The sequence below is a fragment of the Pterocles gutturalis genome, unplaced genomic scaffold (assembly GCF_000699245.1).
Source record: "Pterocles gutturalis isolate BGI_N339 unplaced genomic scaffold, ASM69924v1 scaffold25311, whole genome shotgun sequence".
Classification (NCBI taxonomy): domain Eukaryota; kingdom Metazoa; phylum Chordata; class Aves; order Pterocliformes; family Pteroclidae; genus Pterocles; species Pterocles gutturalis.
Window position 1 is genome coordinate 13,670 of NW_010106177.1, and position 21,437 is coordinate 35,106.

Genomic DNA, 21,437 nt, shown 5'->3' on the forward strand with positions numbered 1-21,437 from the left:
TGAACTCAAGTGCAGACAAAATTTTAACCTCTGTCATGCAGGAGGTTAGTTTACATTTAAAAAAAAAAAAACCTCAAAGCAGCTTTAAAATACCAGGATGAAACACCATTTTTAATATCAAGGTATAAAGCAAAGCCATGTCCAACATACCTCATTTATATCCTGGTCAAATGCAATTTTTAAACTTTTTAATGCTAACATAAATAAATAATTTACCAAAATGTGCACTCACAGAGTGAACTTTTATTTACAATACACAATTTATAACCTATTGTATTTGATTAGTTCAAGTGAAGAACATCATACTTTTTGCCTTTTTTTATTCTTTTAATTATTTGTTTAAACAGTGGGACACAACGCAGTTCTCCAGGTAGTAGATATGTGAAGTGTGCCCCTGTACTTAAGAGCCCCTCTCAAAGGCAGTATTGTATACAAATCAACAATACATTCTTCCAACTAGATCAAAGGGAAAGCAGCAAATTAAAAAATGTTTGAAACTGTCACACTTATTTTGGCATCCTGGACCCCTGAACATAGTTAACTAAAATCCAATTCGAAGTTCTTATGCCTTATATACTGTACAGGTTCTGACTTGAACATGCAAACGCCAATTCTCTTATAATGAGTTACCTTTTCAAATATGCTGTAAGGCTATGGTGAATTCCATCAGGAACACACAAAGAAAATTAATAGGCCTAGCTATAAAGACATTTTGTTCATTAACAATTTAAAGGCAGGGTATATTGAAAAAATTCTCATCTAAGCCCCATACACAGTCATTACTATGGATACAGAATACTATAAACTCTGACCCTATTACAGAGTAGTTTGCAAGCTGCCAAACTACAAAAACCGGGGAGAGAAAACTTACAGCACAATTTTAAATTTTGGACTGACACCAGATTAAAATTATGCATGTCTTATAAGCAAGATAACAGGAATTATGTCTGCAGAGTAGATTCCAACAAGCAACAAAGGATACTTACATTTAATTGAAAAACTTTTTGTTAATGCAGCATGAAATCCAGAACCTGTTCCACAGCAGCAATAAAATGAACATAATATTCTGGATGCTCAACTATATCACAAAAGGTTAAAACACCTTTTCAAGCTATTTCTTCTATTGTGGCCAAATTAAAAAAAAATAAATATTTTTTAGGGAGAAACAAAAATTTCCTGTTTCAAGAAAACTACTGCTTATATATTTATGACATTTTTACTGGTAGTCTGTGTGACAGCCTAGGGAACATGTATATATTCATCCAGAAACTAGACTTGGCAGTAGTATTCTTGCAGTACTAAGAAAATAAATGTCAGAAGTCCACAGATTTAACAATTTAGGTATCAACTCACATCCAAAACAAAAGAAAACATAATCCATCAGAAGAGCAGCAGAAAACTTAAAAGGGGTTTATTTGTGATTTCCTATATATAGCTTGTGAATACAAGACTGTAAATGCATTAGAGACAATTTCTGTTAAAGTTTTTATTGTTTCACTTCAAGTACTGCACATGTTAAAATGTAATAAAGATTTACATTCTGTTATCTGAAATTCCCCATCTCAGATTTTTATTCTTAATTTGGTGGGCAATTTCACTCTTTCAATAGGTATCCCCGGTAGGAAAGTCTCTTTTATGGCTTCTAGTTCTTCCATTAGTTAGTGTGCATACAATTTTCATTTTCTATATCATTATCATTTTCATTGCTGTCTTCATCACTTTCTAGTGGGATGCCTGTGGCAGCTGAAGCACCTTGTTTAGTTTCCCGGTCAAGAGGGAAAAAACCAGTTCCACTGATTGTGTCCTGTCTCTGGTAGAAGAGCACATATGCTGCTTTGGACTGTAAAAGAAGAAAGTGCAATATGCTCATGAGGCTCCAGATAAAACATTTACAATCCAAGTTATCCATCTTTTTTTTTTTGCTTCCAAGTCTACATGGTAAAATTACAAAGACATGGAAAGCTTTCATCTGTTATTTTTGCATGTCAGAGCAAAACATTTTTGGTTTGTACTGTCCTTTGAAAGAACACAAACTACTACCTACAAATTTACTGCAAGTTTCATGATTTACTCTTCATTTTTCTTTCTTCAAGAAGAAAACATCATCAACAGTCCCAATTTTAGAAACACAAAAGGTACTTGCCACTATTTGGTCCTCACATGCAGTGGACACACTACTGTCATCAAAGTAGTACCATTTTCCATCATCCTTGTTTTTTGCAAAAGCAGTATCTAAGACAAAAAAGTACAATGTCTAAGGACTGTGTATCTTAATAGATGTAATACAATCAGTTGCTAGAGTCTGTTACTGTCAAAGACTTGACATTTAACTAACTAAAATCTATTATCGCTATTACACTCATACTTTCACTTTTTTTTTTTTAAGCAAAGAAAGTTTAATCAATAGCATTCCCCTTCTAAAGAGAATGCATAGTGAGACAGGACAGTCAAAATAAAATCCCTCAGTCACTTTTTCATTTTTCTCTCTTCTTTCAAGGAGATGCAAAACATACAAAAATACAGACAAGTAAGACAAAAATCAGTGGTCAGAGTACAGTAGCTCTTATGTTTTCTCTTTTCACAATATGCGTAACTAGAAATATGAAGGAACCTACAGTTATCCTTGAAAGCTCATTTCATAGATTTTTGTGTTATAATACTTGTGAAAGCATTTGAAAAGGTAATGAAAAAAATTGTCCCCCAATTATTAAAAAATGCCCTTGATTCCAAGTGATCAGTACTTAAAATAAACATGGAAAGAAAGCTGACATATAAAATTATGATATTTGAAATCAACTTACAATGCCCTCCTCCCATTCCTCCATAGTGGTTGGAGACAGCAATCAAGTTGTAGCGGCAAGGCCCTGCATTGGGATTAATAAGGAACTCTGACATGTCCAAGTCACTGTTTAAAAAAAAAACAAAAAAACAAACCACACAAAAACACAACCAAAAGGTCACGTTAATAATATTTTTAACCATTTCACATTTTGGTGGTCTTTGAGCCCTTTATTTTATATTCCCCAATAAAACACACACACCAGACTGCACTGACAGTGCATCTCTTTCACTCTTTAAGGAGTTGAGTGAGAACCAGTAATCTTAGCCAAAACTATTGAGAGAGTTCTTACAAACTTATCTAATGTTATTATTTTTCCAACTTCATACTTTTCACCTATAAGGATTTTGTCATCAGTGTTTACTGGATCCACACATGGAAGCTGAGAACAAACCCATTTTACATAATTGCATGATTAAACACGTGTCTTAGTCATGGTAACTTTTACACTTCTAGCACCAAAATATTTAGGTTTCTTACTTTATTGGAAAGTCAACCAATGTATCCAACTTGTCCCTCATATATCTGCTGTAGGAAAAGCGCTTTAGATGAACTACCAGTACAGGGGGCAATGACCACAAGTCTAACTTCTTGGTAGCTTGCTGATGTTCTTTACAGTTTGGACAATACCTAAAAGGAAAAAACAAAAAACAAAAAGCAAAACCCCCAAACAATTTAAAATAACTGCAGTCCTTAAGTACATTAAAATACATTACCACAGAGAAAGCCAATAACATGGGAGGAACTGAATGAGCAAAAGCTGAAACACACATAACATGTTCCACCTTCTGCTACTAATGCCATTGATATCCCTTCCAGTTTAAAACATGAGGTGCTAGTGTGTAAGTGTGCTCACAGTGAAGCTCAACAGCGTTTTAAACACAAAATTGGCACCCCCAAATATAGCATTCTCATCTCCTATAGTAGCCCCTGTATCTTTAGTTAAAACACAGCTTTCTTATATTTAATAAAAAAAGACGAAGGGTTATGAAAATACTTCAGGAAAACTGACTATATGAAAAGCCATAAATAACAGAGACAACTGTGGTTGTTCCAAGTTTCAATTTCCAAATCCATCCCTCTCCCACCCCACCCCACCCACCACTAAAACCAGATAACAGTGACTACTGGAGCCTGAAAAAACTCCTCATTAAAAAAAACTTGCCTCCTTAGTAGGCAAATACTAAACAGGCTATGACATCGACTTCTGTTCCCTGCAATGCATACTTGAGTCTTTAAAGAACTAAGGCTTGGGAGGGAAGGTAAGTAACAACAACGCATGAAAGCAACTTTTCTGTGAAGTGGTGTATGCATATTCTACAGCTTGGTATCTAACAGGTAAAGACATAGGAAAAAATGAGATGAGCACAAGTGCCTTTACATAGCAACATCAGATAAAGACAAGAAATTAGGAGAACTGTAAGGGCAGGCTGAAACTGAAGATATGGTTTCCCAGTTGGCTTAGAATATCTGGAATACAAACAGTGCTGGGCTAGGGATGATGAGTTCTTGTAGATTAGACCTGTGAAGACCTGACAAATGAAAAAAGAATGTGGTTAATTACCTCCTGTGAGATGTATCTAGTAGCAACTGCTTTGACTTCAGCAGTAGTTGTAGTATATAGTTTAAATACTGTTTAAAATGTGCTGCGAAAATGGAAGCACTTCACCATATTTCAGTTATACAGTAACTCAAATAGTCTATCCAGTGTTGTATAATCTAGCCAACCCAGAAAAAAAGTGAGTATTTCTAAGTCAGTCCCCTCCCCTGCCCAAATAATGGAGGATCTCCGGTGACAAAGTTTGGAAGTCTTCAAAACATTTAAGTATCCACAGAAGAAAAAGTGGCACACCCTCTTTTCAAACTTGATTCTGAGCTTCAAGTGTTGATGAAGGATTCTTATCTGCTAGAAAATTCCTGGAGAAGAAGGATCTTACAGGAACATCCTGTAACTGTGAATATTTAGATATGATTCCAAATCATAATTTGGAAGAACCATGAATCACAGTAAAAATCTCTGCAAAAACTTAATGGTTAGAGCATGAATTTGAAGAGGTTCTACTGACTACAGATATCCCCCACCCCACAAACCTGTTGTTTAAGCACATCCCTATTTCACATATCAATGTAAGGCAAGTCATGTATTTGCATAAAAAAACTTCAGTACACACCAACCTTTCTCATCCCAGAAAGTAGTTGTTGAAACCACTGTGTTGGATTTGGCACAATATTATTAATTCACTGTGGATCACAGTTCACAGACTAGAATATCTTATGGATCAACGCTTCCTGCTAATTCTGAATGCAATAGTTGTCTCCCACACAAACACAACCCTCTATATATGTTAACAGTTTGAGTTAAGCAATGGATCAAAATAGAAAACATTTTGAGAATTTTCAATTATACTTGAAATGACAAGATTCAACATACCATTAAGATATCAATTAGATATCTCTGTTAATGTTTGTGGTTTTGGTTACATTTTGAGAAACACACCACAGAACATAACAATTTTATTTTTTTGTCCTTACCATGGGTCTTCAGCACCTAGTTTTTCCTTAGTTGTGAACAGCTCAATGCAATCTTTTAATTTCACAAAAGGCTTTTTGGGAGGCTTATATTCCACACTTTCATGTTTTTCAAAATCCTAAAGAGAAGTATTTCTTCAGTTAAGAGAACAAATGAAACAAAACTCATTTTAGTGATGTTGTCTTACTATAAACCGTAACTACAAAGCTCCTATATATGGAAAAACTGATGAGAAACCACTCAAGCAAAAAGTTTTCAGAGCTTCAGATTTACTTCCAAATGACTAAGCCTCAGATATACCAGTTACTTAGATGTGTAAATGAAGTTTACTTATGACAACACATTTACTAAAAATAATGTGAAAGAGAGATACACTAGCTTCTTTTGAAGACTTACAATTTAATTAATGTGACATAAGAGATTGTATTTTTCACATTTAAGTTTTATTAGCGCTGGAAAGGGGAGCAACATAAACAGCTTACCTCTGCTGCACTATCATTAAAATATCTCTTCTTCAGTTCAGGCTCCCAATCCAAAGCAAGGAAAGATCTTTCTAAGATTAAAAACATGTTTTTGCTTAATAATATTTCTTGCTTTACATGAAATTGTATTAACTTTGGGCAAACACTTTTCAAAATGAATTCAACACTGCTAGCATGAATTTAAGATGAAAAATTGAAGCACACACAATTTCTGCATTTCTAAGTGTTAATTACAGTTATTATTTATACCAAATTTAATATTGGAAAAGAAGATATATCAAACAGTACACGGAGAACATGAAACATTGTTCTATGGAAGTGGAATCAGAAAAAAGTATCGGAATCAAATGTTGCCCAGCCTGTTCCCCATTACTTACCGTCAAGCCTAGGTTGCCTATCATCAAATCTAATATGCCTGGTATCATCTTTGATGTAGTTTATGTCAGTATTGCCTAAGTTATTGAACTGGAATGTAAACAATCGCTTTTTGTGTCCCGTGAGTGGTTGACCTTTGCAAGTATCCTCAGTACATAATCCATTTTCGGAGTCATTGTCACCTCCAACCGAGTCTTCTGACTGGCTGTTTTCATTCTCTGAAGGAAGTTCCTGATCCTGGCTGGATTCATCATCTTGTTCATCTGTTTCCATTTCACCTGAAACAATTGTAAGAATAAGGGAGGAGAAATGAGGTAGAATAACAATAATTGAAATACACTACAGAATTAACTTCAGTTTCAAATTGAACAGAAAATACTGAACAAGTTTATAGATATTCCAGTCTTACTTGGAGATCCTTCTTCATGTATTCCATTCGGGCCATTACCATTGATACCGTGGTCCTTACAGCAATGTAGGGATCCTTCAGTGTCTTCACTTTCAGTACATGTTTTTACATATCGGCTAAATATAACAAATGAAAGCAACAGTTAGAATCAGTGGATTTTTAAATATTTACATTTTTCAAACCAGGTAATTAAATGGCTAGAGCAAATCCTTTGTAGTGTACTGTATTGCTGTACTCCTGAATTATTCAGAATTAATAAATTTATTGGCTAACATGTCTACTGTTACAGGCACATCTGAAATTCTGCTCATCCATGATCTTAATTTTTTGGCAGTTACTTTATTTTATGCAACTTGATTCTTGGTTGGCTGTTCGTCCAGAAATCACTTCTTTAACTGTTCATTAACCATATTTTCTTACACAAAAGTCACTTAGAGAGAAAACTACATCAACAGAAAATTTAAATTGGACATTATATGATTCTAATTTCATCCACATAATGACACTTATTTCAGTCTAGTCTCAGAAAGTGTCTACCATGTAGTTTTACAACATAAATTAGTATATAAACTTGTATAGTAGATACAGAAGGTATAAGCATAGCACAAAAATTGGCAAAACATTTTCATTTTACCAAGCCCTAACAAACAACTAGGTACAGAGAGTAATTAATTCCTCTAAACTGACTGTGCAGATTGAACCTCTACTGTCTTCTCAAATAAGTTTTGGATGGGGTCATGCTAACAAAAAATCAAATTAAAATCCACGGTAATTCACATCTCAAGTGGCTAAAATTTTAGATTTAATATATTTAACAGAAAGCAAATAAAAGACTAAGTACTCAAATCTAACCAGTTTGTTAGCAATGCATGTAAAAATAAGTGCCTACTGATTCCAACTACTAGCATTATTCATAAGAAACACATTTTTCTTTAAACAGTAACCTTACCACATTCTTAGCAGCAGCAGGTTATAGAGTTTCTCTTCAGTATTGTTTCTAGGCACTGCTATGAGAAAAGGTTGACCAAACAGTGAACATCCACTATGGCTGTAGCTATTGTGCCTGCACTTTTCCCGTAAACAAACAGGAATTATAACTTGTTCTGTATCTTCTGTTCTATTGATAGCAATTTCAAATCTAAAAGAAAAACAATCAGAAATACAAAGGACAACCGTAATTTAAAAGGCTACAAAGGGGAAAAATCAAAAAATAATAAACCTGCCAAGATTTATCTTTATGTCTAGGTTTTAACGTTTTGCAGATAACTAAACAAACTGCAGGGACGTGAAACTTGTTATCTGTACTTACACATAAATGTCATCACGTTCCATAATACTACTTAGATTTTCATCCATGCCAAATATCCTGTGGAACCTGTGATTGTATATATCAGTTACAATCATCTAAAAAGAAAATGGAGTATACATCATTAAATCAGGTTAATACGTGTTAAAATGTTAATTGTTGTGCTTCACAAGAGAAATCACTTACCTTATCTGCAGCAACACCAGACAAAGCTGACAATGCTGTGCAAAGATCCAATATATTTCCGATTTTGGGAACAACGACTTTGTACTAAAAAAAGATACAATGTCACTTTAATTTCCTAAGAGAACAAATATAAATAAGAAAACAACCAAGCGACTATCACATGTTCAGCATAGTTCCTGTACTTCTTTCAGATTCTTGAACTTAAGGTGTAAAGTATGTAAATCAACACAAATTCTGTAAGTTGCTGAAAACATAGTAACCTTCACAACTTTACTCATTCAAACACTCACACTTTGAATACTACATTTATTAGTCTATACAATGCTTTTTAAAACGTTATTTTACTTTCTCCATACGAAGACTAACAGCACCAATTACTTAATTTATATTTCCACTGCACCCACCTATTTAAGCATTTAAATAGTATGCATGCTATTTATTGACTAGCTTCTTAAATTTGGAATACAACACAAGTTGTTTATAAACTATTACTGGGAAAAAAAGCAATGGCAGGCAACGGATAAAGACTGAATTCTAATTCCACATGCACAGAGAGAACCTGATGACTAACAGTCAAATAAGACCTCTCTGTGGCTTCCCTTACTATAGTATGCCTGCAGTTTGTAATGACACTCCACACAGTACTCTTACCTGTTACTTACGTAATAAATAAAGACAGGATTGATTATAAATAAGGTATTATAACTTTGTAATTAATTACCAAGTACAGCATGTGTTTGGCATCTCCTTAAGTCTTACAGTTACTCAGACTCACAAAAGCTCTACTGAACTCATACTCTTCCCTATCTATTCATTCCTGCATAACCATCTCACATGTCATACAGGGTCATCTTCAATTACTTTGTGTCCTTGTGCAAATCTGTTCTCACAAATAATTACATTACTAGCAGGCTCATCTCCCACTAGTTAATACATGTCCCTTTATCTTTGACTTCCCTAACTCATATTGCCTTTGAGAACACTCCTTTCCCCCCATTTTCCTTCTAGTAGTACTCCGATTTCAGGCACTAAAGCCTTTCTGCAAGTCTGCCTAACTGCCTGTGTCTTATTTATTTCACCTATCTCGCTCACCCCATAAGGTACAGCTAGAACCATTTCATGATTTTGCTACCATCATCTGTGTACATTGCTTTGTGACGTTCTAAGGTGTGTAACACCACCCTTCCTAAAAAAGGCAAAAGAGATACTCTTTACAAAGAAATCTCATCTGAAATCTTTTCTTTTGGCTATTAAGTGATAGCATAGAAGAATTCAGGACTACCTAATATATTTAGTCACAAGGGGTTTTGCATCACTTATTACCAATATTTTTATTTTGAAGCGAATAAACTGAGGAATGAAGTCTGGATCAAATCAGGTTTGTTTGTTTTTTTCTATAGCCATACAAATTCATTAGAGAAACACTAAAATAAAAAATGAGGACAACATACATTTTAAAGATTAGGAAGTCTTCTTAACCATAAAGAAATTACCAATAACTTCCTTGAAACTGACAGAAATATAAGAAGGTAAGCATAGTCTTCTTCAGGCATTCTAAGTGTAACTTCAGAGCACATTCCAGAAAACTAAAGTTTATTGGATTTGCTTATTGTACTTATAAATTTTTTTAAAAAAGGAACTCGGGTTCATTGTTAATGCCACGTGAATCAGGAGTTTTGTGCATAAACTAAGAGGCTTACCTGCATAGGCTTTGCAAGTGGATCCGTTCTGACTAAATAAACTTCCAAAGTGCGTTCTTTTTTCATGGGTAATGGAAGTGTCAAGTAACAAAACGGATCGAAGGTTACAGAAATCTTAGCACATTCAGGACAAACTAGGGTGGATTTAAAAAGGCCATGAAATATATCTACAATGATGGAATCATTTCTTTTTAAATGGTTTTCCCAGGCTTCTTCAGCAACCACCTGTAATTAAAGCATGACCTGGGTTATGTAGTAGTAAATGAATAGTGAGAATTATTAATAAGAGTACTTGAACATTCTCAGTTACCATCTAAACACAGAAATCTTACTCCAAAGGACCCTGTAAGATACATTACTAGTATCAGGATCACAGGTTAAAATATGTATACTTTTCCTAGGACACAGATTAAGTCAGTGGTATTGCATAGTCTGAGAGACGCTTGGGGCAAGACACAAGCAAATAAAACTATAAATTCCATCTGATGTTACTCATACTGGTACCAAAAGAAATGATCTATATGCTTGTAGCTCAATGCTAGAAGAGTTTCCCTAAAGTAAGAGTACTGGAGAGAGATGGAACACTGCATACTGCAGATATAAAAGAACAGAATGGACATTGTTTTTCCAGCTGAACTCAGCACTGAATTGAACAAAAAGGTTTTAAAGTCTTAACATCTCTGACCCGCCAATTACCTTCAAAATAAACAGAAATTTACACAGGTAATTGAATAGGATCTCCATTCTAAGGTCTTGGTTTATTTTCTGAAATCTCTTCCAGAAAAAGTAACACGTGATCAGTGTCCCAACCAAACACCAAAAACACTACCTTGTCTGGTCTCCCATCTGCATCCTTTAACTGAATGTAAGGCTTTTTCCTAATTCGATTCAAATCCTCGTGTAATCCATCCAAGAGAAAAGCCAGTAGCTCTTGACAATCTTGTTGCTGATAACCAGAAAATTGTGGTGCAAATCGTCCCACTTGTGTCTAAAAAAAACCCCAAACAAATACTTCTGGTACCTTAACTGTTATAAAGAATAGGTACTTCTGAAATGCTACAGCAGAAAGTTGAAAAGGTAAAACTTATAAAAAATAAGCTTTTCAATGGAAACAAGAAGCCAGGACTAATTCTCAAGACCAAAGCACAAAGACAGCTGACATTTATTTAAACACCCATCCAAGTGTTTTAACAGTTAAATGAATGGACTGCGTACTGATGATTATTACTTCAAATTCGTATCCTTGCGTATTTCCATTAACTACAAAACCAAATCTGCCAACCTACATTCTGGTTAAATTCCCTACTGACCTTAAATGCTCTTGGCGTAACGTAGCTGTATTTTCCTGACCACATTTGCTTGATAAGCTCTGCATAAGATTTTGCTATTTCGCCTCGCATTCCTAAAGGATTGTCAAAATTCAGCTCTTCTTGGTATTTATCATTGAGGAAGTATTCTGTAAGAGGAGGTGTGTTGCTCAGACACTGTAAATAGAAACAGAGAATTTTTAGAACAGTGATTTCAATTAGTTCTAAATAAAGGACGTTTGAACTTTATTAAAGCAGCCATGAACAATACTTTAAACTGTAATGCCTAGTGCCCAGAAGGACCAAAAAAAAAGTTATTTTCCAGAAATAAATAATGATTTTAAACGAAGACTGTCTGCAGCTATCATTAGAAATTAGGCACAGATAATATTTTACAAAAGCTTTATATCAGAATTTATTAGACATAGTAGTCCAGCCAACCACAGTATGACAACTCAATTTGTCTAGAGATTCAAAACAAACAACAGAAGGTGGTTCTTGATACATGAATAGTAGCTTTTTGAAACTCCTTGCTGAAAGCTGTTATAGATGCACAAAGTTTACAAGGCCTCAAGAAGAGACTGCATAGATACTTGGAAGAGAGAGACAATATTAAACCAAATTACACCACATTCAGAACAACATGTGAGCTGAAAATAGTTGAAAACTGAGATTTTTTTTCTTTTGGGCAGGGATGGGTAGGAAGGGAAGGTGAGGATGCTTGCCCTATTCCTTCTATTCTAGGCATCTGCTTATGGAAGCTGTTGAAAACAGCAATCTATGCTAGATGGACTAGACCTTCATAATTGGTGCAGCCCTTCCTATGTTCTTTCAAATTTTGTGAAGCTGTTTAGAGCTGAAATTAGTTCAAGGAACGCAAGGGCCTTGGTTTAGACTGAGATAATGACTTATCCTCTTATCAGTTTGTCTCTTCTGTCAACACTTAAGAGATAGCAGGATATAATCACTGAAGGATGATTTATAATTTTAGGAAACCACTTTGAATTTTTCTGTGCTACTCCTCACACTCCTTTAAACAAAAACTTTTCCATCACTTGGAAATGATCCTTATTCTATGCTGTAGCATACAGATTTAGCAAAGTTTCTTCATTAAATATTATAAGCTTTTCTCCATTCTTTCCTCTATTAAAGATTCCAAGAAAGGTCAAGTATTTCATCAGTCTCATCTGCTTCTGTGCAAACAAGGGGAAGAACAAAAATTTTAGCTCCACATAGCTACTGTGTAAGATGCAACAACTGAGACTGGAAGAATTACAACTTTATTGAGCAGAACAAAAAATGCCCATATTGCACTCCTTCCTTTCTCTCCCTCCTCACCTAAAGCTTTCATGAGCTGTCAACACTGCAAAATATCCCCATATTATAGGGCCTTTTGGGCACTCAGAGTTGAAGAAAGCTCATTTTTCTCTTGCTACATGACAAGTCCCCCCTACCTCATAGATCTGTGTTGTCAGTTCTGAACTGATCCATGCAGCTAAGAGGAGAAATACCTGGCCTCTCAAATCCACACAGAAGTTATCAATCGTAGTTTTCAAAAGATTACTTTTAGCATCAACCTCAACAAATGGATGGACTACCAAGGTCCACCAGATACCCAGAAACAATACAGTGCAAACGACGCTAAACTAACTATAAATAAAACTACACTTTAGGTAAAATTGCATGTTCAATCTGAGTGATGTGACAAATCCTACTGCCCAAAGAAGCTGTACCCCTTCTCTCCTGATCCTCATCTCATTGCACAATGAACATCTTCATCTCACCTGTCAAAAAACTATTATTCCTCCTCACTTCTCTTATGGATTATTTTTGGGCTGGTTTAGGAGATTAAATCAGCTCAACTGATCATCTTAGTGTGAGGAATGTCCAGAACAGGAACTAAATAATGCAAAACCAGTTATTTTTTCTATAGGTTCTTAGAAAAATACTACACAATGTGCTGACAGTGTGTTGTTTCACCAAAAAACTATTTTATCTTTTTCTAGTTTTCACCTCATAAAATTAGTTTTGTCACTTTCTCAGAATTTTGATTCATATTTGTATGTATAAGTCAGGAAGATTACTACAGATAATTTCCCTTTTTCCTTATAACAATTTCCACATTCCATAAAATTACACTGATAGTAGTAGTGGAATGCAGAAGTATCTATCTGAACACACCAATTTCTGAGATATAGAGCTGACATTTTTCTAAAATATCAGATGCCACAACTTGCAAGAGTAGCTGCTACAGGAACTAATACAGTTGAACACATAACCACTGATGTTTTCAACATAACTGACAAAGCTCAATAACTGCAAACGCGTTTACTTCTTGAGAAGGCTGACAATAGAGAACTAGTTAAGACCATGATTAAAGACACAGCAAAAAAAGCATCCACAAGCCAATTCGAAGAGAAGCCTACATTCTTATTTTCTCATGATATGATATATTGTAGGTTATCAAGGGAGCATTATGGAAAGCATCAATTAAAAAAAAAAAGAACTATTAGAACCAAGACAATCTACTAGACAGCAAAGTCATCAGATTTAAGTGTCTTGTTGAACCTAGTGGTTTTTTTGTTTGCTTGTTTTAAAACACAGACATAGTTACACTAACAAGTATACCCACAGATTAAGAGAAACAGAAACCAAAAAAGCTAAATAAATAGGGTGAAACCACAGAAAACCATTTGTGAACTAAAGAGGTAACAGAATGGCACTTCAGTTCAGTTCAGCCTCCGCAAGTTTTCTTTAATCAACAAAGCTTCTGTAAAGTGCTTAGACTCCAAACCCAAACTGGTTGTTTAGCTAAATGATCATGGGAAAAGATGGAACAGAATGTAGAAACTCCAAGACCAACTATGAGACAAACCACAGAGGAGAAGGATCAGTCTTCAGCATGACAAAGGTTAACACTGAAATTATAGCTCAATGTTACATACTAATTACTTGGAAAAAAAGGAGAAAAAAAAGATTTTTCTGTAGCAGAGCAACTTGTGGATAACAACTATTTATGCAATCAGTATCAAGGGATCATAACCAATCTCCAAGAAAATTAGACAAATAATAAATCTGAACGAAACAATGCTTCACACAATTTGTGCATCAACTGCATGCACTGCTGATGTACATACATGTGCATATAAACACCCTTGAAGAATTCTAAACTACTGAGTCAAAAAGGAAACCTAAACACCTGTAAAGACACATACAGTCTACCGTTTACAGATAGAGAGCATAGCTGTAACTCGTAGGGTGTGGGAAGCATTAAGATTTTATGTATATCAATGCATTTTATGTATATCAATGATGCAGCCTCGGTAGAATACTATAATTCCAATAACTAGACTATGATCTTGTTAGCAAGTCTACCTGTCCTGTGAAACTCATATAGGTGGAAAAATAATAATAAAAATAGTCACGTTATACTTTTCTAAATTCACATAATTTAAGTATGGGAAAACATTGATAAAAAAGTTTGCAAAGACTCTGATTGTTTAATTGATAAAAAGAAAATAAAATGAATGAAGAAGGAGGGCCACCATGACAGTCAGTGGGCTGGAGCACTTGCCTTGTGCGAAAAGGTTGAAGCATTGGGGCTTGTTCAGCCTGCAGAAGAGACTGTTTCAGGAAAATGCAACAGCAGCCTTCTAGTGCCTACAGGGAAGTTAAGGAGAAGATGGAACCAGGCTCTTCACAGTGGTGTATAGTGGGAGGCCAAGAAACAATGGCCATAAGTTGAAACAGAAGAGGTCAAAGATATAAGAAAAAAAGTCAAACAGTGCAGCTGAGAGGCTGTGCAGCTTTCTTTGAGGTTTCCAAGACCCAAATGGATAAAGCCTTGGGCAACCTGGTCTGACCTCAGAGCTGACCTTCCTTTGAGCAGGAGGTTGCACTAGAAACCTCCTGATGTTCCTTCTCTAACCCAAATTATCCTATGATTTTAAGGTAACAAGGACACATTTATTTGCACCCCATAAGGGATATTACATAGTAATAATTATAAAAATAAAATTTCAAAGCAAAGAAAACATCATTACCTATTATGCCAGTAAACAGGGGAAATAAGAAGTAGCCAATGAGATAATGAAATTGAGCTAAAAATTGAGTGTTCCTATAAATATCATAGTTCTTCAGCTGTCCTACTTAATAATAATTTTATGCAACGGACAGTGAAATTTCATATTTCAGCCTTCTAACAGAGACGAAGAGCTGACTGACTGAAAGAAAGAAAGATTCAAGTAACAGGAGAAAAACTGAATTCCTTTACACCTGTCTATGCTACTTTTGTCTGATGTGCTTAGTGTCAGACACGGTAAAAAGCACTCAGCTAACACACCCCTTAACCCAAACTCCATAAGCCTACAGCAACTGAGGCAGAGCATTAAAAACCTAATCACTTCAGATTTTGGTGAAAGATGTGATGTTCTGTCTGGATAAACTCACAGCCATTAGTAACTGTAGAGGGAATTTTAATCAGCTTTCTGAAGAAAGAAAATTGCTGAAATACCCCACTGCAAAGCTCTCAACGGTGGTTGTTCAAAAGTGAAGTACATATAATCATACTAGTGGAAAAAACGTAAAAAATTAAAATGGGGAAAAAAAAAAGAAAAATAAGTGGTTTTAATTAAATAATTTATTTTCATTCTTCCCTTATTTTTGAATCACAAAATTTAAACTTTGAGACCTCTCAGATTTTCACTTGGGAAAAAAAAAAAAACCAAAACCATGTCCCACAGAGCTCCAATTACTAGTATCCCACCAAAAGGGCAATACTTAGGAAACATCCACAGGTGGCAGCACAGCAGTGCTTCATATTTTTTCTAATTTTTCCAGCTTAAAACATAGCCATGTACGTAAGTGAATATGAATAAAATATGTACTTGCCAAATACCCTTTTTTTTCTTGATATGGGTTCAAGCATTCATAAAAATATGTTTTCATAAAGTCCACAAGCTCCCTTTTGTCTTTCCTGTTTTATTTAATACTCAGATCTGCGAAAGCAGACATTCACGCCTTAATACTAAAAATCAAGCCTCAGGTGTAAGCACTGAAGTAAATAAAAATTAGATACATGGAATACTCTGAAAAATCTATACAAAAGTTACAATATAACCAAAATATAAAATAATATAGAATTATTCTTTTTTCATAAGAAACAGTGATAAGACAAAAGCACTTTGGAGAAATGCAATGGTATCTTAGCCTTCTTGGCCTAACTTCTACTTAGCCTGCAACTTTGTGGTACCACAGAGGATCTTACCCATCTCTTCACCATTTCTCCTCTAGTTGCCTTGACGTTTGTAACACTGAAAGCCTCTACTTGGAAAAGCAAAGGTCTCATCACTTAGAAGGATGACGAAGCAACTCTAACCTTACTATAGACTGAAGAACTATTAATGAACTTGCAACAGAATTTAAGAAACTGCCACGATTATCTCATTTCTACCTCACATAGTCACAGGGCAAAAACTTTCAGACAAGGTTGTCAGATTCTGGAGAGCAAGATGCGCAAGGAACTGGCCCTCTTCTTCGAAGAGCACTGATAACAGTTCCGATGTAAACCACCTTCACTGTACATAACATAAGAGCAAGGAGAAGCTGTCTGAGAAATTATGTGGTTTCTGAAGCAGAAATGGTGCTTATGTGAACACCAGGGGTTCTCAATGCTGTCTGTGAAAGATGAAGATCTGAGAAAAATCGTAATCAGCAGAAGAGTGGATAAACAAACTGCTTCTGTTGAAGGAAGCTACATTCATTACACTCACCACTGACTGAATAGAAGGGACCAAAATAGAGCTCTTGGAACAGAATATGAATGGAACTGGAAACTATTTCCAAGTTTAAAACACCACACTAAACAATTTTGCTTAAAGAAAACAGATTTATCCTAATAAACAGCCCTGTGTTGACATAATTGTGAGGGAAGACAGCTTAAGAAGGTAAATAAGCCAGAGTAGACAACCAAAGCAGATCAGAGAACCATAGAATAATTTAAGTTAGAAGGTATTTTTGGAGATCATCTAGTGCAATCCCCTGCCCAAAGAAGGGTTACCTAGAGCAGGTTGTTTGGAACTGTGTCCAGTCAAGTTTTGAGCATCTCCAAGGATGGAGGCTCCACATCCTCCCTGGAAAACATATTCCAGTGTTTGATAACCCTCACTGTAAACCAAAATGTCTTAATATTTAAATGGAATTGCCTGTGCTTCAGTTTCTGCCCATTGCCTCTTCTCCTTTCAGTGGGCACCACTGAGAAGGGTCTTGTTCCATCATCTTCGTTCCCTCTCACTGGGTATTTATACACATGGATAAGATCACTCTGGAGCCTTCTCTTCTCCAGGCTGAACAGCTCTCACAGCCTCTCCATGTAGGTCAGATGCTGCAATCCCTTGATCACCTTTGTGGCCTCTCACTGGACTTGATCCAGTATGATCCTGTCTCTCTTGTACTGGGGAGCCCAGAACTGGACCCAGCACTCCAGGGGTGTCTCACCAGTGCTGAGTGGAGGGGAAGGATCAGCTCCCTTGGCCTGCTGGCAGTGCTTTTCCCAATGCAGCCCACAAGGTTGCTGGCCCAAGGACACGTTGCTGGCTCAGGATGGACCCCAGGTGCTTCTCTGCCAAGCTGCTTTCCATCTGGTTGCCAGACCCCTACCCTAGTGTGTACTGGTGCATGGGATTATTCATCACCAGGTGCAAGCCTTTGCATTTCCTTTGACGGACCTTCATGGGGTTCCTGTTTGCCCATTTTTCCAGCTCATCGAGGTCCATCCGAATGGCAGCACTGTATCAGCCCTGTGCCCCAGTTTTGTGTTATCTCTTATCTTGCTGAAATTGCACTCTGCTTCATCATCCAGGTCAAAGTCTAGACCCACCCAATACTCCCAAAGCAGAATTCCCTAGTCTGCCATCCACATACTATTCCAGAAGGAATAGTACATTGCTTCCAAGATTGGACAAGATCAAATGCAGCCATACGCATTACACCTCTAGCCAGAATAATCCAATGTTACTCCAGTAACAGTAGGAGGTGAAATTAATGGCAAATTAGTACAGTGAAATGTATGCTTTCAGTGTACTTGGAAAAAAGGTAAAAGTTAAGTGGTGGCAACAGGAAAAAGACAGTAGAACCTGCAGTTTGCAAGACATTAGTGTGTTAAGAACACCTCATACTTTCACTAAAATACACTTCCATGGATTTCTTAGATAACATTAAACTCTGAATAATACTTCCCTTGAAAGATCCAGTAGGTGGAACTGAAAGATGCTTTACACTGCCTTGCTAAGCTGCCAAATGATGCACTTGAAAAAAACCACCACCAAGGACATACTAAAGGTACCATGCCAAACTAAAAGCTGCACTGCTCAATGAACAACTAATTTCCTTACCCAGAGCAGTGTCTTGGGTATCAGCAAAATTTTATTTATTAATTTACACTATGCTTTCTCAGAACTTATTTGAACACTTGATTCCCTAGATATAACTGAAAAGCAATGAAGTAAAAGTTGACATGATTTAGAGCGGAAACCTCAGAATTAAATCCAGTTAACACAGTGGCATAATGATGCAAACTGTAATAAATTAGTTTCTTAAGCTGTGTAAGATTCCTAAAGGCCATAACCCATGCTTCCCATTCTCACCTAAAAGGTTACCTTTAAATCTAGATATATGCTAATTCATGTATGCCAGTTTACAAAAGGTTTGAATAAGTAACTAAAATTATCCTTGTTTTCAATCAGTCCAGCCTGATGAACAGCATAGCACCATAAAAAACATATTTTCAGTATGTACTAAGAACATTTTTTTAATTAAAGTTAAATTAAAGACAATTCTGGTTTACACACTAGACACAAAAATATATTCTTTTTTTCCCTTTACAACAGCACAATGACACAATTCAGTAATCAAGAGAGGTTACAGATAGCATCTTTACTCAGAAGAGACACGGCACAAGTGTCCCTCCCCTTTTCAGCATAGCCATCTTTTGTGCAGCATGCTAACAAAAAATTCGAACTACTTCCTGCACTGTTCAACCTCTCTTCAAGTAACCTCATGAAAACATTTTTAGAAACAAGTTTAATTTTAAGGATGCCTTATTTATATAATAAGTATGGAATAACCTCATACACCGCTACAGGCTGAGGGCTGACTGGCTTGAAAGCAGCTTTGCATAGTATGACCCAGTGGTCCTTTTCTCTGGAAATGTGGAAGAGCGAGCAGTGCATCTTTGTGGGAAAGGTGGCCCATTGCAACCTGGGCTGTATTAGCAATAGTATCCAGAGGCAAAGGGAAGCAAGTCTCCCCCCCGTCTGGCACTTGTGAGACTGCTGTTGGAGCGCTGCCCTGTTTAGTTAGGGCTCCCCAGTGCAAAAGTGCCACCAACACAGTCAAGGAGCTGGAGAACAACATACAATAAGGGGTTGAGAGCTGTATGCATTTGTTCAACCTGAGGAAGACAAGGCTAAGGAGACAGCTCATTGCTTTCTGCAGCTACCTAATAGGAGGCTAGAGAAGTGGAGCCGGACTCTTCTCAGAAGTACACACGAAAAGGCGTAGAGTCAGTGGACACAAGCAGGAGGTGGGACTCATGATCATTCTGGGGTCCCTTTTAACTCTAATTATTTTCTGATTCTGTATATGAAGAAGTGATAGAATTTCTGCACAGACTATGAAACTCTGGAATATTTATTCTTTTGAACAAGTTTCAACACCTTCATAAACTTAGCTTACAAACGTATCAAACTACTTTTTTCCTGATCAGGTGAAGAAGGAATCCAACATTATATACACACACACACACACACACATATTTGTTTCACCCAAAGAAGTCACAAACATAAGTTAGGAACCCTTGTGATGACAAATGAGGAGACTAACTCTGAAGTATGCTTGGTTAAGATCTAGCATCTTTATACTCATCAGGAAAAAAATGTGAACGAGAACTTAAACACACTTCACAGTTTTTTGACATCAGACTGCTTTGATGACAAAACATGAGTTCCAGAACTAAACAAAACCAAATCAAACTAAGAGTTCTTTCTGATCATTAATTAATCTACCACTGCAGCTTAAAAGGACTAAGTTTTTTTTTTTTCTTAGTAAGTGCAATACTAAGTACACTAGTATTTCTCTTGCAGTCATAGCAAAGAAACAAGCTATTACATTCCTGTAAAATATCTTATCCATGAAATAGCAGCTATTCAAAGGGAAAAGGTCAAAGTGAAATACGTTCAAAGGTTCCCTGCATGTTAATGACAATTAGCTAGAAATAAAGGCCCAGTAATCCACTGGTCATCTGTTTTTTGACACTTCAGCACTACAATCTGTACTCAAGCGCATCTCAAAATGAAAAAGTATTTTTCATTACATGCATGCATGGCAATCATTAAAAAAAGCAAAGAAACCCACTCAAGGGTTCACTCATGTAGAATGCTGGTCAAATCTCTTTCTGACACTGACCACTGTGCAAAAACAGGGGAAACAATGAATGCAGCTATGTAAATCAACTTTTCTAGTATACCAGTATAGATGTATTATTTCCTCACTTTTAATCCTATCCTCCTACTTAATGGAGTCTCTTAATATTAGTTTCCAAACATGACAAAATCTAACAGAACATTAATTTCCAAATAACAAGACAAACTAATTTTATTCTAAAGTACGTACCTGAATTGCTGAATTCATGAAACACGTATTCCCCAAGTTACTCAGGCCACACAGGCCTGGCTGTTCATTGTGTCTTCCTGGCTCTGAATAATCATAATTCTTATATGCAGTATATGATGGGAGACAATAGTTTGAATTTTTCACACTGTAAAAAAAAAAACATCTTTCACAATGTAAACATGTACTCTACAGTACTTTAATACACAAAAGCACTTTATAAACTTAAATTATTAAAAATGTTACAGTAACTTTTGTGAACAAGAAAGGATTTTAAAGAACTTTGGCAATAATATTCATTTCAATTTAAAAGTCACCTGTGCAAACAACCAAAATCTAATGTACTGCAAAGACTGTAATTATTATACCCCTACCCCTTTTTGATAGGAGCAGCTTCACAGCTTACTCCATTCTTCATTGCTCCATCAAATTTAATACACTCAGACTTTAGACACCACCAGCAGCAATCAATCATTTACGTCCCTTTTGCATCCTGCTACTGCAAGAGAGTGAGGTCGGTGGGAATGGGAACGCAGAGTTACAGGTGAAAGCTGAGATTTCCAAGGCCACTGTGGCATAGCTGCCTCACTGCATCAGAGAGTCTATTTATAGCTTCCCTGCTAGGACAGCACAATCC

General features: G+C 36.1%; 1 protein-coding gene across 1 annotated transcript; it reads right to left on the minus strand.

The window, feature by feature from the left end:
• Positions 1-1,471: 1,471 nt before the first annotated feature.
• On the minus strand, positions 1,472-21,218 carry LOC104458901 (ubiquitin carboxyl-terminal hydrolase 15). The gene is made up of 16 exons (XM_010087703.1): positions 21,175-21,218; positions 20,804-20,948; positions 11,138-11,311; positions 10,657-10,815; positions 9,828-10,052; positions 8,128-8,211; positions 7,945-8,039; positions 7,585-7,773; positions 6,636-6,751; positions 6,229-6,504; positions 5,852-5,922; positions 5,372-5,487; positions 3,320-3,469; positions 2,802-2,905; positions 2,144-2,232; positions 1,472-1,840 (listed from the first exon to the last, which is right to left on the minus strand). Exons 1-16 carry the CDS (start codon positions 21,216-21,218, stop codon positions 1,655-1,657), a joined length of 2,223 nt encoding a protein of 740 aa, XP_010086005.1. The 3' UTR covers positions 1,472-1,654.
• Between the last annotated feature and the right edge of the window lie 219 nt (positions 21,219-21,437).